The 21,162-nt window shown below is 40.3% G+C and overlaps 1 protein-coding gene across 4 annotated transcripts in view; it reads left to right on the forward strand.

Moving 5' to 3' along the window:
- Positions 1-994: 994 nt before the first annotated feature.
- LOC122059608 (amino acid transporter AVT1A) overlaps positions 995-21,162 on the forward strand; it is a 60,979-nt gene continuing 40,811 nt past the window's right edge. The window contains exons 1-10 of one of the 4 annotated variants that reach the window (XM_042622496.1): positions 997-1,174; positions 1,320-1,577; positions 2,261-2,544; positions 3,239-3,453; positions 19,619-19,642; positions 19,745-19,925; positions 20,024-20,243; positions 20,329-20,464; positions 20,574-20,593; positions 20,706-20,851. In XM_042622496.1, coding sequence (XP_042478430.1) covers positions 1,411-1,577; positions 2,261-2,544; positions 3,239-3,453; positions 19,619-19,642; positions 19,745-19,925; positions 20,024-20,243; positions 20,329-20,464; positions 20,574-20,593; positions 20,706-20,851 — 1,393 coding nt within the window. In that variant the 5' untranslated portion in view covers positions 997-1,174; positions 1,320-1,410. Of the gene's footprint in view, positions 1,578-2,260; positions 2,545-3,238; positions 3,454-19,618; positions 19,643-19,744; positions 19,926-20,023; positions 20,244-20,328; positions 20,465-20,573; positions 20,594-20,705; positions 20,852-21,162 lie in introns of all 4 variants that reach the window. The other 3 variants (XM_042622498.1, XM_042622495.1, XM_042622497.1) reach the window with 3 other exon arrangements.

The following is a 21,162-nucleotide window of genomic DNA, read 5'->3' on the forward strand; positions in this document are numbered from 1 at the left end:
TGTTTGAACATGGCGAACCCATAGTTTATGGAATACATGATTCCTTCAACCATAAAGTAGAAATGGATCAAATTTTTGTTCACATCATCAACAAGGCCTTCTTACCAGGGAATCTATACTTTTGTTTAACTCGCTAGCTAAGAATAATCTAGAGCCTTCAATCACGAAAATAATTGGACAAAAGTAAAGTTTCATCTATCATAGGATGGACTGATACAAAGGCTGTATCGATCATGTTTTTTGCAATATGTTTTCACAATAATCCACTCCATAACGTCCGATAGGCTCTTGATATTCCATTCTGGATATCCATAACTTCACCAAGTTAAGTACAAAAGAATGATGTGGGTTCAATTTTCGCCAAACAGATCCAGCTACAATGATCTCTAATCACACCCCCAAGATCCCCCTTTGTGATGATCTTGATTCCACACAACATTAGTGTTTAATTATGACGATGGTAAAAATACCCCACCAATCGGGCATTGACACATGGCCTTACATATGGGAAGAAAAGAAAAGTAAAGAGAAGAAAGATAAGAAATGGTGAGAAAATAAAAAGAGTATGTATGTTTGGTTACCAAGAGAAGAAAAGAAAAGAAAAGAAAAAAATAAAAAAAATTTGAATTTCAAGAGAGAGATAGAAACATAAGAAATCATTGTGTAATCATTCATTTTTTGTCTTATTAAGTTTTTATATTTTCTCATGTTTTCTTGTGTTTTTGGCAAGAAAATTTTTGGGAGAACATAAAAAAATTTTACAATTGGCAAGAAGAATTTTGAATTCGAAAAGGAGAATCTACTCTACGGTGAAGACCTATTAAGAGTGAAGAAAAATTCTTAAGCTACGAAATAAAGTACACTTTGTGCGTACGTTTTTTTTCTCTCTGGACTACCAAACACTGCGTAAGAGTGCAGGCCAAGTTCCAACTTGACCCATACATGTTTGCGAACCCCCACAGCCCCACTACAAGATTCCAGAATCCGTGATATTGAAATCCAGACACCTTCATCACGAGTTTTATGTGCTTCTCACGGAGCTAAATCCAGACACCTATCCCTTAAAATGTTTAGCACCGTTCGTACGAAGGTAGAGAGAGAGAGAGAGAGCGAGAGAGATTGAAAAGAACAAGTCATTCCCGCCTCCGCGGCGTTGGCGCTTCTTCCTGTTTCGGTAAACTTTACTCCATAGCCACACAATGTCTTCCAAAGCCAGAAACTAAAAATGATTAAAAAAAAAATCAATGGATGTACGAGCATGTAATGAAATTCTCTGTTTTCAGAAGTTTTTTAAAACATGCTCCCACGTCTTTTTCCAGTTCAGAGAGGATTCGAGAAATTCGAGCAAAAGGACATATATAAATTCTCAACATTTTAGGGTTTTTATTCGCTATTGGTTTCTGCAACATCATGAGCTTCACCATGGATCGTTTGGATGAAGAGATAGGTGAAGATGGCAATGGTAACATTATCAGTGACAACGATGGAGAGGCAGGGGAGGAAAGTGAGAATGAGAGTAGCAGTTCGGCTTCGTCGTCTCCTACTTTCTCTTCTCGGCAATGGCCACAGAGTTACAAGTAGGCCTCTTTATTTTGATTCCGTTTCATTTGAATTCCATTGGACATGCTTTGGAATTTGGGTTTTCTTTTTGTGGTAAGAGCAGCTGTGATTGGTGATCTGGTTTGGATGGTGGTCATTGTTAGATTAATGGTGTTCAATATTTGAAGATAGTTGATAGGTCTTGAGAATGTCTCAGAGTGCAATCTTAACTAGTTAAAATTAAAGAGATGAAGAAGGGGTTTGAATTCACCTAGCCAATCAAAGCTAACTCTTTAAATCCATTGATGTTCAATTTTTTATCAATTTTATAGAGTTTGGACCATATTGAATTCCCTTTTGGTATACCTTTGAATGCTTATGATATGATACCCAAAATGGTCGAAATGTTCTTCTATCTTTTGGACTATTTCCCATGTTCAATCGGTTGCCTACAAGACAATTTTTTTATTTTTTTTTTTGGTTGATTGAATGAGGAAATCCGATCAATTTGAAGTTGAGATGAACTTTTGGGCTATTGCCTCTGTTACTCTTACCATGAATAAACTATGCCAATCAATGCTCCATTACTTGCTTACTAGACAACATTTTCTGTCTGTTAATTGATTGTATGAGGAAATCCATTCAATTTGAATTTGATCGAGTTTTTTGACATCTCGTGTTACACTGGTTTTAAGTTCTTATATGTAATTTTATTTGTCAGGGAAACTATTGATTCCTTCACGATAGCTGCGTCTCCAAACATCGGTTCTCTTCTTCGGGTCCCTAGTATTATGTATTCAAGTTTTGACCTTGGTACCAAAAGTAATCAGGACCTTGATGGGAAATCTCCATTGCTGTGTGACTATGAAAGATTATATCAGCAAAAAGATGAATCAGAATTAAGAATACAGTCAATTTTTTCAGAGAAGTCCTACATGCATGAGCAGCTGAGTGGAGAACTACCGATTGGTCATGGTTGTAGCTTAACTCAGACAGTTTTCAATGGTAAAGTGCATCATCCAAGTGCTCTATCAACAACTATAACTGATATTTTTTAGAATATTATTATGTAACTAGTTTTTTTATTTTCTTTTTTTCAAAATTTTAGATTTTAGAGAAATGATGGTAACTGTTAATCAACGTGATGAAGCTTCTTTTCCAAATTTGGACAGTTGCAGAAAAATATTTTAGGAAATTCATGCAGAAAACCTTATGCTTCACAGGAAGTTTATGTTTACTGTTAACTTGGTAATATGTTTCCTCCTACGCTTCTTCTTCTTCTTTTTTTATTTTCTCTCTCTCTCTCTCTCTCTCTCTCTCTCTCTCTCTCTCTCTCCAGAGAAAAAAAAAAAGGAAGAAGAAGAAGAAAAAAGAATAAACTTTATACTTCTGTTACGTTTCCTCTTGGAAAATATCCTAATATTGATATTTTATGCTATTTGTATCTGCCTATAATAAAACATTGGTTTCCAACTTTTCATCCTTTTGGTTTTGTGTTGGAGTGTATTATATTTATGTTGTTATTTTGGGGCTATGGTAAATATATAGGCTGCTGTACTTCTTTAAGGAGATTCACTTCTGATGAAAATTCCCTATATGTGAAATTGTGCTACTTGTATGCCCTCTTTGAAATGGCTTTTTGACTGTTTGATTTCGTGAAGGATTTTGTTTTCTTTTAAGTTCTGTTGTTTTTGCACAGGGATAAATGTCTTGGCTGGTGTTGGTCTTCTTTCTACACCATTTACTGTGAAAGAAGCTGGTTGGGCAAGTTTGTGCGTCCTACTCTTTTTTGCTGTTGTTTGTTGTTGTACAGGCATTTTCTTAAAATACTGTTTTGAGAGCAAGGATGGAATCTTGACCTACCCGGATATTGGAGAAGCTGCTTTTGGAAGATTCGGACGGCTTTTCATATCTGTGAGTTGCCTCACTGTAAATTTCAGTTAACTTTTGAAGAAGAAAGAGCATTTTCTTTACGATCAAGTTAACACCGGTTATTATGGTAATTTTCTGACACGAATTTTCCCTTTGTTACAAAAGCAGAATCCTATAACCAAACGAAGGAAAGAAAGAGAGGAAGAGAAGAGAGAAAGAAGAGTTGCAGCCAAATCGTGGGAGGCTGTCTGCGCTAGATTGATTACTTAGCGCAGACCCCTTAATGTAGGAATAGGTTTGACAAGCCAAACTAGACCCAAACAACAGGATCTTGTAAACCAAAGAACAACCAAAATTCACCCAACAGTAGTCAACACAACAGTCCAGTACTAGTCAGCCAACAGTCCTTAGAACCCAGAATTATCAAACTCAGAATCTGGAATTTTGATAGTAGAGTTTGCACTAACAAATAGGATATCCAGTGACAGAAATAGAGTATGAATAAAATATGATCAAAGCCAAAACATCACTAGAATAGACAAGTCAAATCAAGACTCAATTCTGGACAGCAGGATTTGAAACCTGACCATCGATTCGAATACTTCAGAAACTTCAGCAGTAGATGTTTAAGGAACAAGTAGAAAGTCTAAATACTGATTAGAAGGTCTAATCCCTTGAGAAAATATAAGCAACAACCAACCTCGACAGGAATCAAAAATCAGACAAGAATTTCTGGGCAGAATCCATTATCGGCCAGGACTGCAGATCACTACACAGCAACTGAACCAGAGGTCTGATCTGTCTCAAAACTGGATCGAGTCCCCTTCTTAATGGTCCTAACAATCGACCAAAATCTCAGAGCAATCGGGTGGGCAGAACTCCAAAATAGACTAGATCGACAGAATAGGAAACAGAGAGCTTAACCCAGAAATTTCTGCAGAAAAATTTAGATTACTTACCTATACCGTGAAGAAGAGAACCAATAAATAAGACCAGAAATAATAACAACCCACTCGGACTTCTCGCCGCAGAGTGTCGATTGGATCAAACACCAATCCCTAGGCCTTGATCAAACACAAGGAACCACCATTGATACCCAGCGGCAGCAACAAGAGAGTTTTCTTTTTAAATTCAAATCGTGGCTCATAAAAGAGCCATGTCCTTTATTTATAATGATGGGGAGGGTTTACAAGTAATAGTAACTCAGAGTTACTAAATCAGAGTTACTAAAAAAGTAAAAATTGATTACAAGAAGTTACTAAAAACTGGAAATTAGAATCTAATGAAAATAGAAACTAGTCTAGACAGAAATTAGAAACTAAAAATGACTTGAAATTAAAAACTAATTTAGGTACTGAAATTAGAAACTAAATAACCCCATATAAAAAGGAAACTAAAGAAAAAGGAAACAAATCACTGAATCCCGTATGCAACCTTAGAACCCCTAGTTTAGACCCATAAAAGTAGTCTATTACACTCAAAACACATGGGATCAAAGGCCCAACATGTATGGAACCCAAACCTAAGCTTATTCCTAATAAAACAAGCCATTTTGGTAATTAATCTGCATCAATTCTCCCCATCTTGAAAAAATTCGTCCTCGAATTTTGCAGTGATAATGAGGAAACAACAAGTGCGTAGCAGCTTTAACCATTCCCAAACAAAATTTTGGTTGCTTCTAGACTTTTGGAAGGTAGTTTTCAAGGTGTGGAGCTTTTTCTTCAAATAACCATAATGGCATAATAAACTCTATATGCTCAACCTCTGAATCAATACCAACTGTGAATGTCGTGTGCATAGAGTTATCAATGTTGGTAACCTTCTCATCAAGGATTGGAACAAACACTTCCTTTTCATCATGAATCTCAAAGACTTGTTGTGGAGTTCTTTCAATCACTACCTCATCTTCCACATCTTTAGTCTTGTCTATTATGCTCTCTTCAATGTAGAATCCTTCACTGGAGTCTTCTTCCATGGTTTCAGTCTTGTCTACTATGCTCTCTTCAATGTAGAACTTCAGTTGAATCTTCTATCTCTTGACCTTCTGTTTTTGAAGCTTCAAGAACCATCTCTTCAATGTGAACCTTGACTTCAAGTTCTTTTGGTTTAAATAGAGGTATCTTCACTTCACATAGAGGAGTTGTGGCTCTTGGGGGTGCTAAAGTGTTAGGTTTAGTGGCTGAAAAAATTTTCTTGATCTCCCCAGCTTGGTAGCTAAACCTTCTACTTGGTTGTGCCATAAGTTCCTCTGCTCGAAGAGCCTTGTCAAAGCAATCTCTCACTGTATACACATCAGCAACACCAATTCCTCTATTAATTTCAGCTCGTAATCCTAGTCGAAACTGAGAAAGTAATTGCCTCTCATTCTTCCTAATGCTTATGCAAGAATAAAGTGCATCAAACTTATTCATATACTCGGCAACAGTCATAGACCCTTAACGAAGAGAGTTCAGCTGGTCTTGTATGCGAGCTTTGAAGTTGCGTGGCAAGTATTTATCTAATAGCTCAAGCTTCATCTCCTCCCAACTAGTAGGTTCTCTACCACGGTCTTTTAACTCTAGCTCATAGGTCCTCCACCACTCACGTGCAGCCCCACCTAGCTTAGCACGAGCTAGTTTCATCTTCCGTTCCTCAGGTAACTCATAATAGTCAAAATAGTCGTCTAGTGCGACTACCCAATCATAGAACAATTGGGGGTCATATCTCCCATCAAACTCCTTCAGATCAAGCTTGACCTTCTGTGAATCTCCAGAATACCTTGGTTGCACGGGACGCTCAGTCTCAAAATATCCTCTTAAATGCTTTTTAAAAGTAGGTTGTGCTACCGGAACCCTCTGTGGTGCTCTCAGATTAAGGTTTGCTCTCCTGTTAGTCAACTGAGCAACCACATTCATTAGAGTGTCCGCTTTGGGTGTTATACGTGAACTGCCAGTAGGTTGTTGGGGTGGGGTCTCTTCATTCAACAACCTGGCATCCAATTCAGCCTTTAGTTCAGCTCTCATATTCTGTATCAACTCCATAATAGAAGCTAAGGTGTGGGTGTTGTTCTCAGCCATGCTCTGATACCACTTAATGTAGGACTAGATTTGACAAACAAACCAGACCCAAGACTGCAGGAACTTTTAAACTAAGAACAACCAAAACCACCCAATAGTAAACAGCAACAACAGTCCAACTTAAACCAGGAAATGGGCAACTAAAGCAGGACATTCGAGATGAAATCCGATTGTCTGGAATTTGGCAATAAATAAATTCGTTCAATTTTAGGAATAATAATTAATGGAACCACTATGTCTAGACAGAAATTAGAAACTAACAATGACTTGAAATTAGAAACTAATTTAGGTACTGAAATTAGAAATTAAATAACCCCATCTAAAAAGGGAACTAAATAAAAAGGAAACAAATCACTGAATCCCGAATGCAACCTTAGAACCCTTAGTTTAGACCCATAAAAGTAGTCTATTACACTCAACACACATGGGATCAAAGGCCCAACATGTATGGAACCCAACCCTAAGCTTATTCCTAATAAAACAAGCCTATTTTGGTAATTAATCTGCATCACCCCTCCCCCCATTATATAATATTTTGACTTAATGAAAAAAAGGTACAGGAAGATAAAACTACCCCTTTACCCTGCGCTACCTACTACAAGTAATAAAATAAGGCTAAGAAAATATCCCTAGAAACTCAAAACTCCCTCTCAAGCTGGAGCATACAAATCACCCATGCTCAGCTTGTTACAACGAACATGAAAACTAGGAGCAAACAAAGGCTTAGTAAAAATATTAGCTAACTAATCTGTGGAAAGAACAAAAGGAGTCTCAACTAGCTTCTTCAAAATTGCATCATGAACAAAGTGACAATCCATTGCAATATGCTTGGTTCACTCATGATAGACCAGATTACTGGCGATATAGATAGCTGATTGATTATCACAATACATCTTCATAAGTGTAGTCACTGGAAAGCCCATCTCAAGAAGTAGTGAGCATAGCCACATCAACTTGGCAGTAGTATGAGCCATGGAGCTGTACTCTGCCTCAGCACTAGATCTAGCAATAGTATTCTGTATCTTACTACGCCATGCCATGTAACCAGATTTCCTCCAACAAAAGTTCAATATCTTGTAGTAGAATGACTATCATCGGTAGATCCAGCCCAATCAACATCAGTAACGGCAACCAACTCTATATGCCTATTGGATCGATAAACAAGTCCTTTACCTGGGGTACCTTTCAAATAGCGGAAAATTCTAACTGTTGCATCCCAATTAGTTTTATGAGGAGATTGCATAAATTGACTGAGAACTCCAACTGCATAAGTATGTCTGGTTTGGTGACTGTGAGATATATCAACTTCCCAATCAAACTCTTGTACTAATAATGCACATTTGTAAAGGGCTCACCATCATCAACACCTAACTTCTGATGAGGGTCCATAGGAACATCCACTAGTTTTAATGCAACTATACCAGTGTTAGTTAGGAAATCTAAAACATACTTCCTTTGGGATTAGCTAATTCCCTGCTCCGTAGGAGTTGTATGTTCCTGTGCTTCTTCCCAAGTTGTGTGCTAGTGATTTCGATGAAAATTAACGAATTGATTGATTTGTGGTAACTGCAATGATCGTTGATTGATGATCGGTAATTCGTCACTCGGTAATGATTAGTATTTCTTGGTATTTATGGTTTGGTATACGGTATGGAAGTCTTCTATGGTGCAGTAGGAATATGAATAAATAGGTGTAAGGAATAGGTTTACTAGGGCTAGACTAAGCATTTGCTTCTCACAACCTTAATACCAATGAAATAGTGAAGCTGGCCTAAATCCTTGGTTTGAAAATGTTGCTGTAGATGCTCTTTTACTTCTGTAATACCAGCCTCATTATTACCAGAGATGATGATATCATCTACAATTCTGCATAGACAATCAAGACCATCAATTTATCACCTTGGCAACGAACAAAGATAGAGTGGTCTGAATAACATTGTGAAAAAACCACAAGAGATAACAGTAGCACTGAAGTTATCAAACCTGGTCCTATGGGTCTGTTTAAGACCATAAAGGGCCTTAAGTAATTTGCAAACATGGCCAATATTCTCCCCCTGAGCAACATACCCCAGAGGTTGCTCCATATACACCTCCTCATGCAAGTCACCATAGAAAAAAGCATTTTTAATGTCTAACTGAAATAAGGGCCAATTAAAATTGACAGCAAGAGAGATAAGCATGCGAACAAAGTTCATTCTAGAAACAAGAAAGTCTTGAAATAGTCAATAGCATAAGTCTCTGTGTACCCTTTAGCAACTAGACGAGCTTTTAACCGCTTAACAGAGCATTAGGATGATACTTAACAATATAAACCCAACGACACTTTAACAGGTCCTTACTAGGGGTAAATCTACCAAACTCCAGGTGTTACAAGTTAAAAGAGTATCCAATTCAACATCCATGGTGGCTTTCCATCTAGGGTGACGGAGAGCTTTAGTATGATGCTTGGGAACATTATTAGTAGACAAAGATAATGCAAAAACAATGAATGGAAGTACGAAGGTGAGATAAGGAAACATATTGATCAATGGGGTACACAACCATAGATTTTTGAGAACAAGGTGTACCTTTACGCAGTGCTATTATTAAGGCATCAAGAGAAGAGGAACTTGGAGCTTCACCAAAAGAAGAAGATGGTGCAGATGGTGAAGTAGCTGGAGCAGAAGGGACCTCACTGGGTTGCATGGACTTATTCCTTCGTTGATAGACCTGTAATGGTGGGGTAGGTGTGGCACTAGAGACATTAGGAAAAGGAACTAAGGGTGGGAAAGGAGGAGCTGTAGGAGTAGCCCACTACTCCCAAGGCTCAGTGGTCTGGGGAGAAAAAAAAAAAGAAGTGCCCTCAAAGAAGGTCACATCAACACTAACTATCTTTGGGTTACCAGATCATAACACTTATAACCCTTTTGAGTGTGAGGATAACCTAGAAAAACACACTTATTGGACCTAGGAGAATTTATCAGACTGAGAATCTAAATTATGCACAAGACATGATAGAAAATGTGCATTTATTGTCAAGAATAGTAGAAGGCATACAATTAATTAATTACAAAAAAAAAGATCCATCACATCAAAATTGCTTAGGAATATGCATATGAAACATAATAGTATGAGCTACTTCCAACATGTCAATTTTTGTGTTCCACCCACCACCCCATTTTGTTGTGGAGTGTAGGAACAACTAGTTTGATGAATCATACCATAGGTAAAAAAAAAAAAAATTTCCTTTTGAACATATTCTAAAGTATTATACTATTATCAGAACGAAAAACTTTAATGTTCAATATGATTCTTGGGAACGGTATTAGTAGATATAGATAATGCAAAACGATGAATGGAAGTAGGAAGGTGAGATGAGGAAACGTACTGATCAATGGGGTACACAACCATAGATTTTTTAAAACAAGAACATGTACCTTTACGTAGTGTGATTGGTAAAGCATCATGCGAAGAGGTACTTGGAGCTTCACCAGAGGAAGAAGATGGTGTAGATGGTGAAGTAGCTAGAGCAGAAGGCACCTCACTGGGTTGCACGGGCTTTTTCCTTCGCTGATAGACCTGTAATGGTGTCGTTGGTGTGGCACTATAGACATGAGGAAAAGGAACTGAGGATGGGATAGGAGGAGTTGCAGGAGTAGCCCACTCCTCCCAATACTCAGAGGTCTGGGGAGAAATAAAAGAAGTGCCCTCCAAGAAGGTCATATCAAAATTAACAAAATATCTATGGGTAACTGGATCATAGCACTTATAACCTTTTGAGTGGCGAGGATAACAAAAAAAAAAAAAAACACACTTAATTGACCTAGGAGACAAATTTTCAGCTTGGGAATGTAAATTATGCACAAAACATACACAACCAAAAACACGAGGGGGTAGAGAAAAGACAGGTAAGTCAGGAATCATGATAGAAAATGGGGACTTATTGTAAAAAATAGTGGAAGGCATACGATTAATCAAATAACACAATTAATCCTGTTGACATTGCCCTTCGCCTGGACGCCTCTGCCTCTACTTCGACCGTAGACTCTGGTATATCAGCCACTATCAATGTTGCCACCTCAGTTGTCAACTCTACTGCCATTCACTCGCTGGCCTTGGAAGGCCCCCACTCCACCTCCACTTTGCCTTGAACCTCGGAAGGTTCCCCTGCCATTGATGCCATTGCTGAAGACCCTACCGCATCCTCCCTCTTTTTGATGGATACTTTGGTTGTGGATGATGCTCTAGCCCCACCTCCTCTTGGGAAGATCAAAATGTGCCCAGTTCTGATGCTGCTTGCTCTCCGATGCTCCCTTTGTCCTCCGACAGGCTCACGTGCCCCTACAAGACTTATGCTACTGTTGGAATCATTGCCAGTGACAAATTGATGGATTCACATGCTCTCACCTCAGCCCCCATGGCTGTCCTTGTGAATGAGGTCCCTATGGGACTTACTGATATGAATGCTACTGCCCCTAGCCTATCCAAACCCCCACTTCTTGCACCTCGGCTCCCTCTCCCTGCCCTGTTATCCCCTCCACTCGAAGAAAACAAATAAAAAAACCCTCTGCCACCTTCATAGCCTCCCCGATCATTGGCTACAGCCGTTGTCCCCTCCCAAGACCCCCTGTAGCTCTAGCTTTTGTTGCCCTCCTCTCTAGGTTCCCAATGATCCCTTGGTCAATCTAGAATGTCATTGGCTTGAATTCCTCGGCTAAGGAGGCGGAGATTCGTTCCCTCATCTGCTCCTCCTAGTCCAACCTTTGCTGTCTCTTAGAAACCCGTGTCCTTGAAACTAATGCCTCTCGTATTGCCTCCTTTATTGCCCCCCATTGGTCCTTTGAATCCAATTACCTCCACAGTCCTAACGGTAAGATATGGATCATTTGGAACCCGTCCTCTCTGACCATGCCTATCCTCTTCCTCCCAAGTCATGCACATCTCCATCTCTCACCACTCCGGTCCCTTCATCTGTCACCTTTCTGTTGTCTATGCCCATAATAGAGCTCCCCTCAGGTTGCCTATCTGGACTGATCTCCTCTCTTTCTCCTCTTCCAATGGCTCCAAACCTTAGGGGATTGCTGGAGATTTCAATGTTATCCTCTAAAGCCATGGAAAGCATGGGGGAAACCCCATTGATCCTCAGGCTGTAGATTTGTTCCCTCATCCGCTCCTCCCAGTCAAACCTTTGCTGTCTCTTAGAAACCCGTGTCCTTGAAACTAATGCCTCTCGTTCTCCTCTTCTAATTGCTCCAGACCTGGGGCGATTGCTGGAGATTTCAATGTTATTTGCTTCAACCATAAAAAGCATGGGGGAAACCCCACGGATCCTCAGGCTGTAGATGGGAAACCCCATTGATCCTCAGTCATCGATGATCTTAATCTCACGACCTTAGGTGGTCGGGTGCCAAATTTACTTGGCGCAATAAGAGAGCTGGTACCCAGAGGGTGGATTGCAAGCTTGACCGAGCCCTTGTTAATGAAGCTTGGTTGGATTCCTTCCCTTCCTCCCATGCTTATTTTAACCTTCCAGGGATTTATGACCACAGCCCCATTTCCCTTCATGTCCTCCCTTTCCGTTATTTTGGCCCAAAACCCTTTAAATTCTTTGACATGTGGGTTTCTCACCCAGACTTTCACCAGTTGGTTCACAGTGCCTGGATCATCCTTCCCGCTCTCTCTCTCTCTCTCTCCCCTTCTGGATTTTTCCAAAAAGATCAAGAATGTTAAAGCCACCCTCAAGCTTTGGAACTCCTCCACCTTTGGTAACATCTCCCGCATTTGTTTTGGTCGGGATCATAGTTGTCATGGCATCTCCTAGGCGTCGCCAAGGTGACGATTTGGCATCCTGGCTGAAAAAGAAGTTCATGGCAGTGCTACGATTTACGTGACTCACAAATGGCGGTCACCATTGGCTGATAGGCGTCGCCATGGCACCGCCATGGATGCCAGGTCACGCCTGATTCACTAAGCGGTCGATTTTTTGTAAAATGCAGGGTGATTTTGATAGGGTTATGTTGATTTTTGATATCTGATGTTGCTTAATGTTGGTTTTATATGTTATAAGGCATATATTGTAGGCTTGTAGCATGCTAAATAACTTTAGAAAATAGGGAAATAAAAAAGTAGCATACTAAATAACTTTAGAAAATAGGGAAAATAAAAAATGACATATAGGCGATTTGACCGCCATGACAACGCCATAACGGGCGATTCATCGCCAAATCGATTAGCCACCCCTCCGCCGCCTTGGATTGATTTGACACAGTAACAACTATGGTTGGGATCAACTTCTCTCTATCCAATCAAGGCTCCAGCAGGATATCCTCAATCCTGTCCTGGCTGTGGAAGAGAAAGCGGCCGCCTTTGAGCTCTCCTTGATTTTAGAGCAAGAAGAAAGCTTTCTCCGCCAAAAGGCTTGCATTAAATGGCTCAAGCTTGGTGACTCCGACACGGCTTATTTCCACTTCTCCCTTAAAGCCAGAAATGATGCTAACACCATCCCCATACTCATTTCCTCCTATGGGAATGATCTCTGCTCTCCTGACCTCATTAAAGCTGAGGTAGTTTCCCATTTCCAGAGAATTTTCAGCCCACCCCCTCCCCCCTTCACCCTTCACCCTTCACCCTTCACCCTTCACCCTTCACCCTTCACCCCATCCCTCCCAACCTTTTGAACAAATCTGTCCCTGAGGAGCTCCTTCCCTTCCTCCAATCTATTCCTAGTGGAAGAAATCCTATCTGCCATCCTCTCCCACAAGGCCAACAAAGCCCCTAGCCCTAATGGCTTCAACATGGGATTCTTCTCCTCCTGCTGGAATCTCATCTGCACCTCATCCTTACGGTGAGAAGTTTCTTCCTCCAACCCAACCAAATCGGTGGGATCAACACCTTCCTTTGCCTCATCCCTAAGAAGGAAGGTGTGATCTCTATAAACGATTTCAGGACCATCTCCCTTTGCAATCTGGCTCTACAAATTTATTGCCAAAATCCTTGACAATCGGATTCAGAAAGTCATTGACTCCCTTGTTAGTCCAAACCAGTCATCTTTTATTAGTGGAAGAAGCATTGCTGACAATATTATCCTCTGTCATGAGATTGTGAGGGGCTTCGACCGCAAATCGCATTCCCCAGCTGCCCTCCTCAAGATTGATATCCACAAAGCCTTTGACACAATTAGCTGGGATTTCATCTCGAATGTCCTGCTTTAGTTGGCTTTCCCGCCTTCTTTTGTTCACTGGATTTGTCTTTGCATCTCCTCCCCTCGCTTCTCTGTCCTTTTGAATGGTAGCCCTACTGGCTACTTTCCCTCTGGCCGTGGCATTCGCCAAGGTTGTCCCCTCTCCCCTCTCCTCTTCTCTCTCTCCCTTGAAGTTCTCTCCCGCTCTATCCAATCAGCCATTGACATCCATCTCATCTCCCCTATCCCCAAATGCAAATTTCTCCTCCTCTCCCACTTGGCTTTTGCGGATGACATCATATTTTCTCTAAGGGGGACCCTCTCTCCATCTCTACCATCATGTCTACCCTCCAGTCCTTTGAATCCTTATCGGGCCTCAAAATTAACCTTCTTACGTCCAATATTTTCCTCTCGGGTATCTCCTCTGAAGCCAAGGAGACCCTCCGTGCCATCTCCAGTTTCCCCCTTGGCTCCCTCCCCATTAAATACCTTAGCTTGCCCCTTACCTCCTTCAGGCTTTCCGCCCACCACTGCACCCCTTGCTTGACCATCTCAGGAAGAAACTCCAGCTTTGGAAGGGCAAACTCCTCTCTTTTGCTGGTCGCCTTACCTTGATCATATCGGTCCTCCAGTCCATATACCTCTACTAGTCTGGCACCTTCATTCTTCCTGTTTCGGTGATCAAATCCTTTGAGAGTCTCCTCTGCTCATTCCTTTGGAAAGGCTCTGATTCTTCTCGGTTCCTCAGGCCTCTCAGCTTGAAGGAGGTCTGCCTTCTTAAATCAGAAGGCGGTCTGGGGATTAGAAGAATCAAGGATGCCAATTCGGTTGGAGTTCTTTAACTTATATGGAAAATTGTCTCCAACCATAAAAGCATTTGGGTCGGTTGGATCCATTTTGGTCTTCTCACGCATAACTCCCTTTGGACGGCCCCTTCCATCTCTAATGCCTCCTAGATTTGAAGGAAGATCCTTGAGCATAGACCCCTTTCTCTCACTACCATCTCTCATTCATTAGAAATGGTAACTCTATCTCCCTTTGGAAAAACCCGTGGCATCCTTCGGGTATCCTTTCTCATCTCTTCACTCCCAGAGACATCTACTCCTCTGATCTCCTTTCCAATGCCTGGGTCTCTTCTATCCTCTCCCCCATGGGCTGGTCCCCCCCTCAATCATCCCCTTTGCTCCAGGATATCTGGTCTTCCCTCCCCCCCTCTCCCCTCGGGCCATCGCGGAAGAGAAGACAAATGCATATGGCTCCCCTCCTCCAATGGCTCTTTCTCTTCTGCCTCAGCCTGGGCCCACATTCGATCTTCTTCTCCGGCTGTTCCTTGGCATAAGCTGGTTTGGTTTAAAGGTCACATTCCCCGCCACAGCTTCACCCTCTGCCGATGCCTTACCAACTGTCTCCCCACCCAAGCCTTTCTCATTCACCGCCTTATCCCTGCTAATCCTTCCTGCTGTCTTTGTCCCTTTGGTACTGAAGACATTCCCCACCTCTTCTTCTATTGCCCTTTCTCCTCCCTGGTTTGGAAGTCTGTTCTCTCCAAATGCTGGCCTAATATCAGACCCATCCTTCCTTTTGACAGAGAATGCATCTGGATAGATATGACATTCTCTGGCCCTTCCATTTGTGACATTGTGGGTAACCTGGCTTTCTATGCTACTATCAACCACTTTGGATGGAACACAACATTTGTAGATGGACCCCCAAATCTAGGTCCCCGGACCAGATTTGGAAAGCTATCTATTTTGATGTTACTTCTAAAGTCCGGAGCATTTACACCCGTCTCCCCCGCCCCATCCCTCTAACCCAAAAAATTGCCATATCATTTCTTCTTGGAACCTTCAGGTTGACCTCATTCAGCCTACTTGAGCTGTTAGTTGAAAACTGCCCCCCCTCTTTCGTTGTAGTAGCTTTGTGCTGTCTTTTGTATTTGTTTTGATTCCCTGTGGTTTGGCCTCCTTGTTGGCTTAAGCCTTCCCCCCTTCTCCTTTGTATATTCCTCTCCTTTTGTTAATAAATTATTTACTTATCTAAAAGAAAAAAAAAAGATCCATCACATCAAAATTGCTTAGGAATATGCATATGAAACACAATAGTACGGGCTACCTCCAATAGGCGTCTATTTTTGTGTTCCGCTACCTTATTTTGCCGTGGAGTGTAGGAACAGCTGGTTTGGTGAATCATACCATGATCAACACAAAAAACATAATTTTCCTTTTGAGCATATTCCAAAGCATTATCATAACAAAAACTTTAATAGAAGTGTCAAACTGAGTCGTAAATTTATTATAATATTGTTGGAACACAAATAATTTCTGAACAATCCTTTCAAAGGTACAACTAGGTGAGACAAGAGTGATTGTCCACAAAAGTCATAAAATACATAAACCCATGTTTGTTTTTGACACTACAAGGACCCCAAATATCAGAATGGAACTAAAGAAAGTAATGAAGAACTAAGAGCCACAAAATGAGATGGGAAAGAGGCATGATGATGCTTTCCCAACTCACAGGCTTGACACTCTAAGCTAGACACAGACTTGAAAGTAGGAAATAAAAAATTCAGCCTAAATAATGAAATGTCTTAACTGACAATGCCATTGAAACGGTGTCACACCACCAACGGTATTAGCAATAACGGGACTAGTAGGTGCAACACAGTTGAGGTAGTACAGTCCATTTTTTTCATGCTCTCCCTCAATCGTCTTCCTTGTGTGAAGATCCCGAAGAACATAGTAAGAAGGGAAAAATGTTAGTGAAAATTCGAGGCCTTAGTTAATTGACTAATTGAAAGAAGGCTTAAGGGAAGTTGATGAACATGTAAAACCGAGGAAAGGTTAGTGGAGGAGGTGGGAGATACAGTACCATAACCAGAAATAGGTGTAGATGACCAATTAGCAAGAATAACACTGGTAGTATTAATATTAATAATAAATGAATTAAAAATCGATGGCTTGCCAGTCATATGAGTAGAATCCCCTAAACCAATAATCCAGGGAGTAGAGGTAGTAGTAAAGAGGGCAGGAGTACCTGCATGAGCTAAATTAGCAGTGGAAGTCAATGTAGTACCACCATTAGATACGTTATTGGATGTCTCAATATTTTGCAAGCGCGTTTTTATCTAAGAGATATCATCACAGAGTAAGGATGTGGTAGATGAACCACCTGAGGAGGATTCGGATGCAATATCACTAAGGTTAACTGGATTAGTACCACCATCAGACATTGCCTGATTGGCTAATTGGGTTGCCCACTCTGGGTTGCCATACTTGGCTCAGCAAGTCTCAATTGTGTGACTGGGCTTTCCATAATAAGAACATTGCCTAGAGGCATAATCACCTTGCTGTCCAACTAGAGCCACTACCACCAGACATACGAGCTCCCCTGAACCACAACCTTTGCCTCGACCATGACCAGTAGTAAAAGCAGAGTTGCCCTTAGAGGAGGAATCAGATTTTGCGGGAGCAGCAACCCGTTGAAGACGAGAATAAGTATCAGCAGGAGTAGGGATTGTTTCACCAGCCACAATAGATGACCCTTCACTACCTTCAAGTCAGAGCTCAACCGGGCCAAGAATTTGGATACAAAGAACTCATTACGCTGGGCTTTGAGCTTCTCAATATCAGTAGTAAGAGGCTGAAAGACATTTATTCTTTAACCAAGCTCTTAAAATCACTGTAGTAATCCTGAAGAGATTTGTTGGACTGTTGAAGATGAAATAACTTCTCATAGAGATCATAGATACGAGTCATGTTCTTACCCTAAGAAAAAGTATCCCGCAGATCATCCAAAACACCCTTAGCAGTGGTGTGGAACATAACATTAGTAGCAATATCAGGCTCCATACAGTTCCATAGCTAGATAGGAGTAATAGCATTCTCCTTCTCCCACTTACCATAACATTTTTCAGTAGAAGGAGGCAAAGATTAAAGTATCGGTATCGGTCACCGTATCGATCGGCCAAAAGTAAGATACGTATCCAAGGGTATTGGAGCGTATCGGAGATACGCTAAGATAAGCTAAAAATACATACATAAATGGATATGAAACACTTTTTATACACTTTTGCATAAAAAAACAGTTAAAAAAATTTATATAACATGTATTATGCATTAAATTGAGAGTATTGCACTAAGAATCCAAGGTTTGTAGTTGTCCCATAAATGCAAAATCCTTGTTCGCAACCTTGATTTCCACTTTAGTTAGAGAGAAAAATGGCTGACAAGAACTTTGGAACAAAAACCGCTCAAAAAATCGTGTTTTTTTTTAAAATGACCCTTTTGGCCATTATATGACCGTAGTGCACCGTATCGTACCGTATCAATACATACTGATATGTACAGATGCATACCAAAACGTACATTTCACCTCGATTTTGAATTTTTCATAGAGTATTGCATGTATCATATCGGTGTGTTTTGGTATGTATCATACAATACATATCGATAAAAAATGATTTTAAAATTTTCATGTAGCGTATCGTTAAGGGCCTATACCGATACGTATCGGTTGATAGGTACGATACGTACCGATACTTTAAACCATGGAAGGAGGAGCATATTGGATATATTCGAGTTTGTCCTTTGCTAGAATATAAACCTTGACAGCTTGAGCCCAAAGTAGGTAATTAGAACTCCTTCCGAGTTTGATAACTGTGGTGTGGTCGCATTCACATTATCAGTAGTAGAGGTCGTGGCCTTAGCTTCAGCCATAGTAAAGAAAGGCAAGGAGGAGCAGGAGCAATAAGCAAGATGACAGCAGCACAATAACACAACCAGCAGCCCATTTAATAAAAGTTGAGTAATATCAAGGTTTTCAAAACTCTGATAAATCGATGTGTAGGAGATCCAGGCCCTAGAGAGGGCAAAATATCAGCAAAGAGGTCAAAGAAGAGGCCAATATAAGGCTGAAACAACGTACCAGCAGTAGGAATACTTCACAAAAGCCAAACTAAGTAGTAGATCACCAGAGATAAAAATTGATTAATCAAGGTTTTTGGAGAGACAGTGAGACAGCCAAAAAAAAAAAATCGATTATACTTGGTAGATGATGCAGAGATCTGAATGATCCTGATAAGTAGCAGCAACTGTGGAGGAATGAACCAAGAGCACAGGTAGATAGGGAGCAAGCAAATCTCAGGATCCGAAAAACCCTGACAAAGAAATTGGATTGATGGGAAAAACCTGACAAAAATCGATTGTAGTAGTAGTAGTAGTCGGGATGAGTGTGATTGGATCCTCCACCAAAACAGTAAACCAGAAATGGCAGATTGATAACAAGATAGCATTTCATTAATGAGAGATGGAGGCTTAAATATTAATAAGGTTCAGATGCAGCAAGAGGCGGCTGCGCACCATAGGGGTTTAAAACAAGGTGTACAGCAGGAGAAAATATGGGAAATGCTGATGATTACAGAGCCTCTGATACCAAGTTACAAAACTAGAGTCCTATAACCAAATCAGGGAAAGGAAGAGAGGAAGAGGAGAGAAACAGGAGTTGCAGCCAAATTGTGGGAGGCTGTCTGCGCTAGATTGATTACTTAGTGCAGACCCTTCCCCCTTTATAATGTTCTGACTTGATGAAAAAGAGGTACGGGAAAGACAAAACTACCCCTGTACCTGCGCTACCTATTACAAGTAGGCTAGAAAGACGAAATAACCCTAGAAACTCAACAACCTTGATAAGTATGGTCTTTTCTTCAGTTCTAATATTAGATTGTGGTGGATACACAATTTATCCTTTTTCTGGTTTTCATAGTATATGTAATTACTACATGCATCTTTCTCCTTTCATGTCGTATATGCACCTATGGTGGAGCAGAACAATTTTGGGTCTATTTATCACAATTTTTTCTTCTTCTGTTTGAGATATAATAATCTTGCAAATAATATTAGGGTCTTATTGACTTACAATATGGTCATTCAAGTTTTATTAATTTTCTTTTCAGAGCTTTCTGATGTGTTATTTTCTTTGATTGCTAATGCAGATCGTTTTGTACACTGAGTTATATGTAAGTGAAACGCATTCTGATTTTACTGATTCTTTGGACCAGCTCCACATGCTATGACAAACCCTAACAGAATTATGAGATTTCTTTGTTCCATGAATGCAGTCATATTGTGTGGAATTTATTATTCTAGAAGGTGATAATCTTACAAGGCTATTCCCTGGAGCATCTTTGGATTGGAATGGGTTTCATTTGGACTCTATGCACTTCTTTGGACTTTTAACCGCTGTTATTGTTCTACCAACTGTTTGGTTGAAGGATCTCCGTGTGATTTCTTTCCTTTCAGGTGCGATGGAATCTCTGTACCAGGCTCTAAGGAATTATGCAGTTTCAGACTTTTTAATGTGCAACCTTATCTAATCTTACTTCATTTTACTCTTGCAGCTGGTGGAGTGATTGCAACAATTATGATATTTCTTTCAGTCTTTTTTGTTGGTACTTTGGATGGGATTGGCTTCCATCAAAAAGGTTCTGCACTGAACTGGAGTGGTCTCCCATTTGCTGTTGGAGTTTATGGGTTCTGCTATTCTGGGCATACAGTGTTTCCGAATATTTACCAGTCAATGTATGATAAAACACAATATAACAAGGCATTGATAATATGGTATGGAAACCCTTATCTAATTGTGTAGGATGAACATTTTGCTCGACCTTTTCCCTTAAAGGACTAAGGTACTCTTTTTCTGCAGCTTTATCTTGTGTACTGCATTATATGGAGGTGTTGCGACAATGGGATATCTCATGTTTGGTGAAGGTACTCTGTCTCAGATAACTTTGAATTTGCCAAAGCATTCTTTTGCTTCCAAAGTTGCTTTGTGGACAACAGTAAGTATTAGATTCTGATATATCCACTTATGCTCTGAGTAACAATCAATGCATCTTTCTTGATGATTTCTGCATTTATACTCTTTTTATCCTTTTTTCCGTCTCCCAGGTTATCAATCCTTTCACAAAGTATCCTTTTGCCTACTAAATGTAAAAGAATCAACTAATTTGGAAACTCCAATGACAGTAGATCCGTTCGTTTTTAGTAGCAATTTCAACATATTTCCTTATCAGCCAACAGATATGCTTTGTTGATGAATCCATTGGCCAGGGGTTTGGAGGAGCTTCTCCCTGCTAGATTCTCTAATGATACTTTATGTTTTATGCTACTGAGATCCGGACTTGTCGCTTCAACTGTCTGCGTTGCTTTTGTTATGCCATTTTTTGGTATGTTACATAATCTGAACTTAATTTCATTCTTCTATGAATCATGTGAAGTAGTCTCAGATATAAAGGTCCTGATCTGCAAGAATTCATGTTTTCTTTCCTTTACACCACCTGTTGGTGAGGTTTGCTTGCACAAGCCGAAATTGTCACTGGAGCCATTTTTTTGCATATAACCAAAATGCAAAATCGGAATTTTTTTTGGGGAAAGGGTTCTTTGAACATGAGGCGTTCCCTACACCGACACATGAATGTTTTTAATTTTTTGTTGAAGAGATGAAAAGTAAGGAAAAAAATCTGCTGTGAGTGGGCGT

Source organism: Macadamia integrifolia, chromosome 13 (assembly GCF_013358625.1).
Source record: "Macadamia integrifolia cultivar HAES 741 chromosome 13, SCU_Mint_v3, whole genome shotgun sequence".
Lineage (NCBI taxonomy): Eukaryota > Viridiplantae > Streptophyta > Magnoliopsida > Proteales > Proteaceae > Macadamia > Macadamia integrifolia.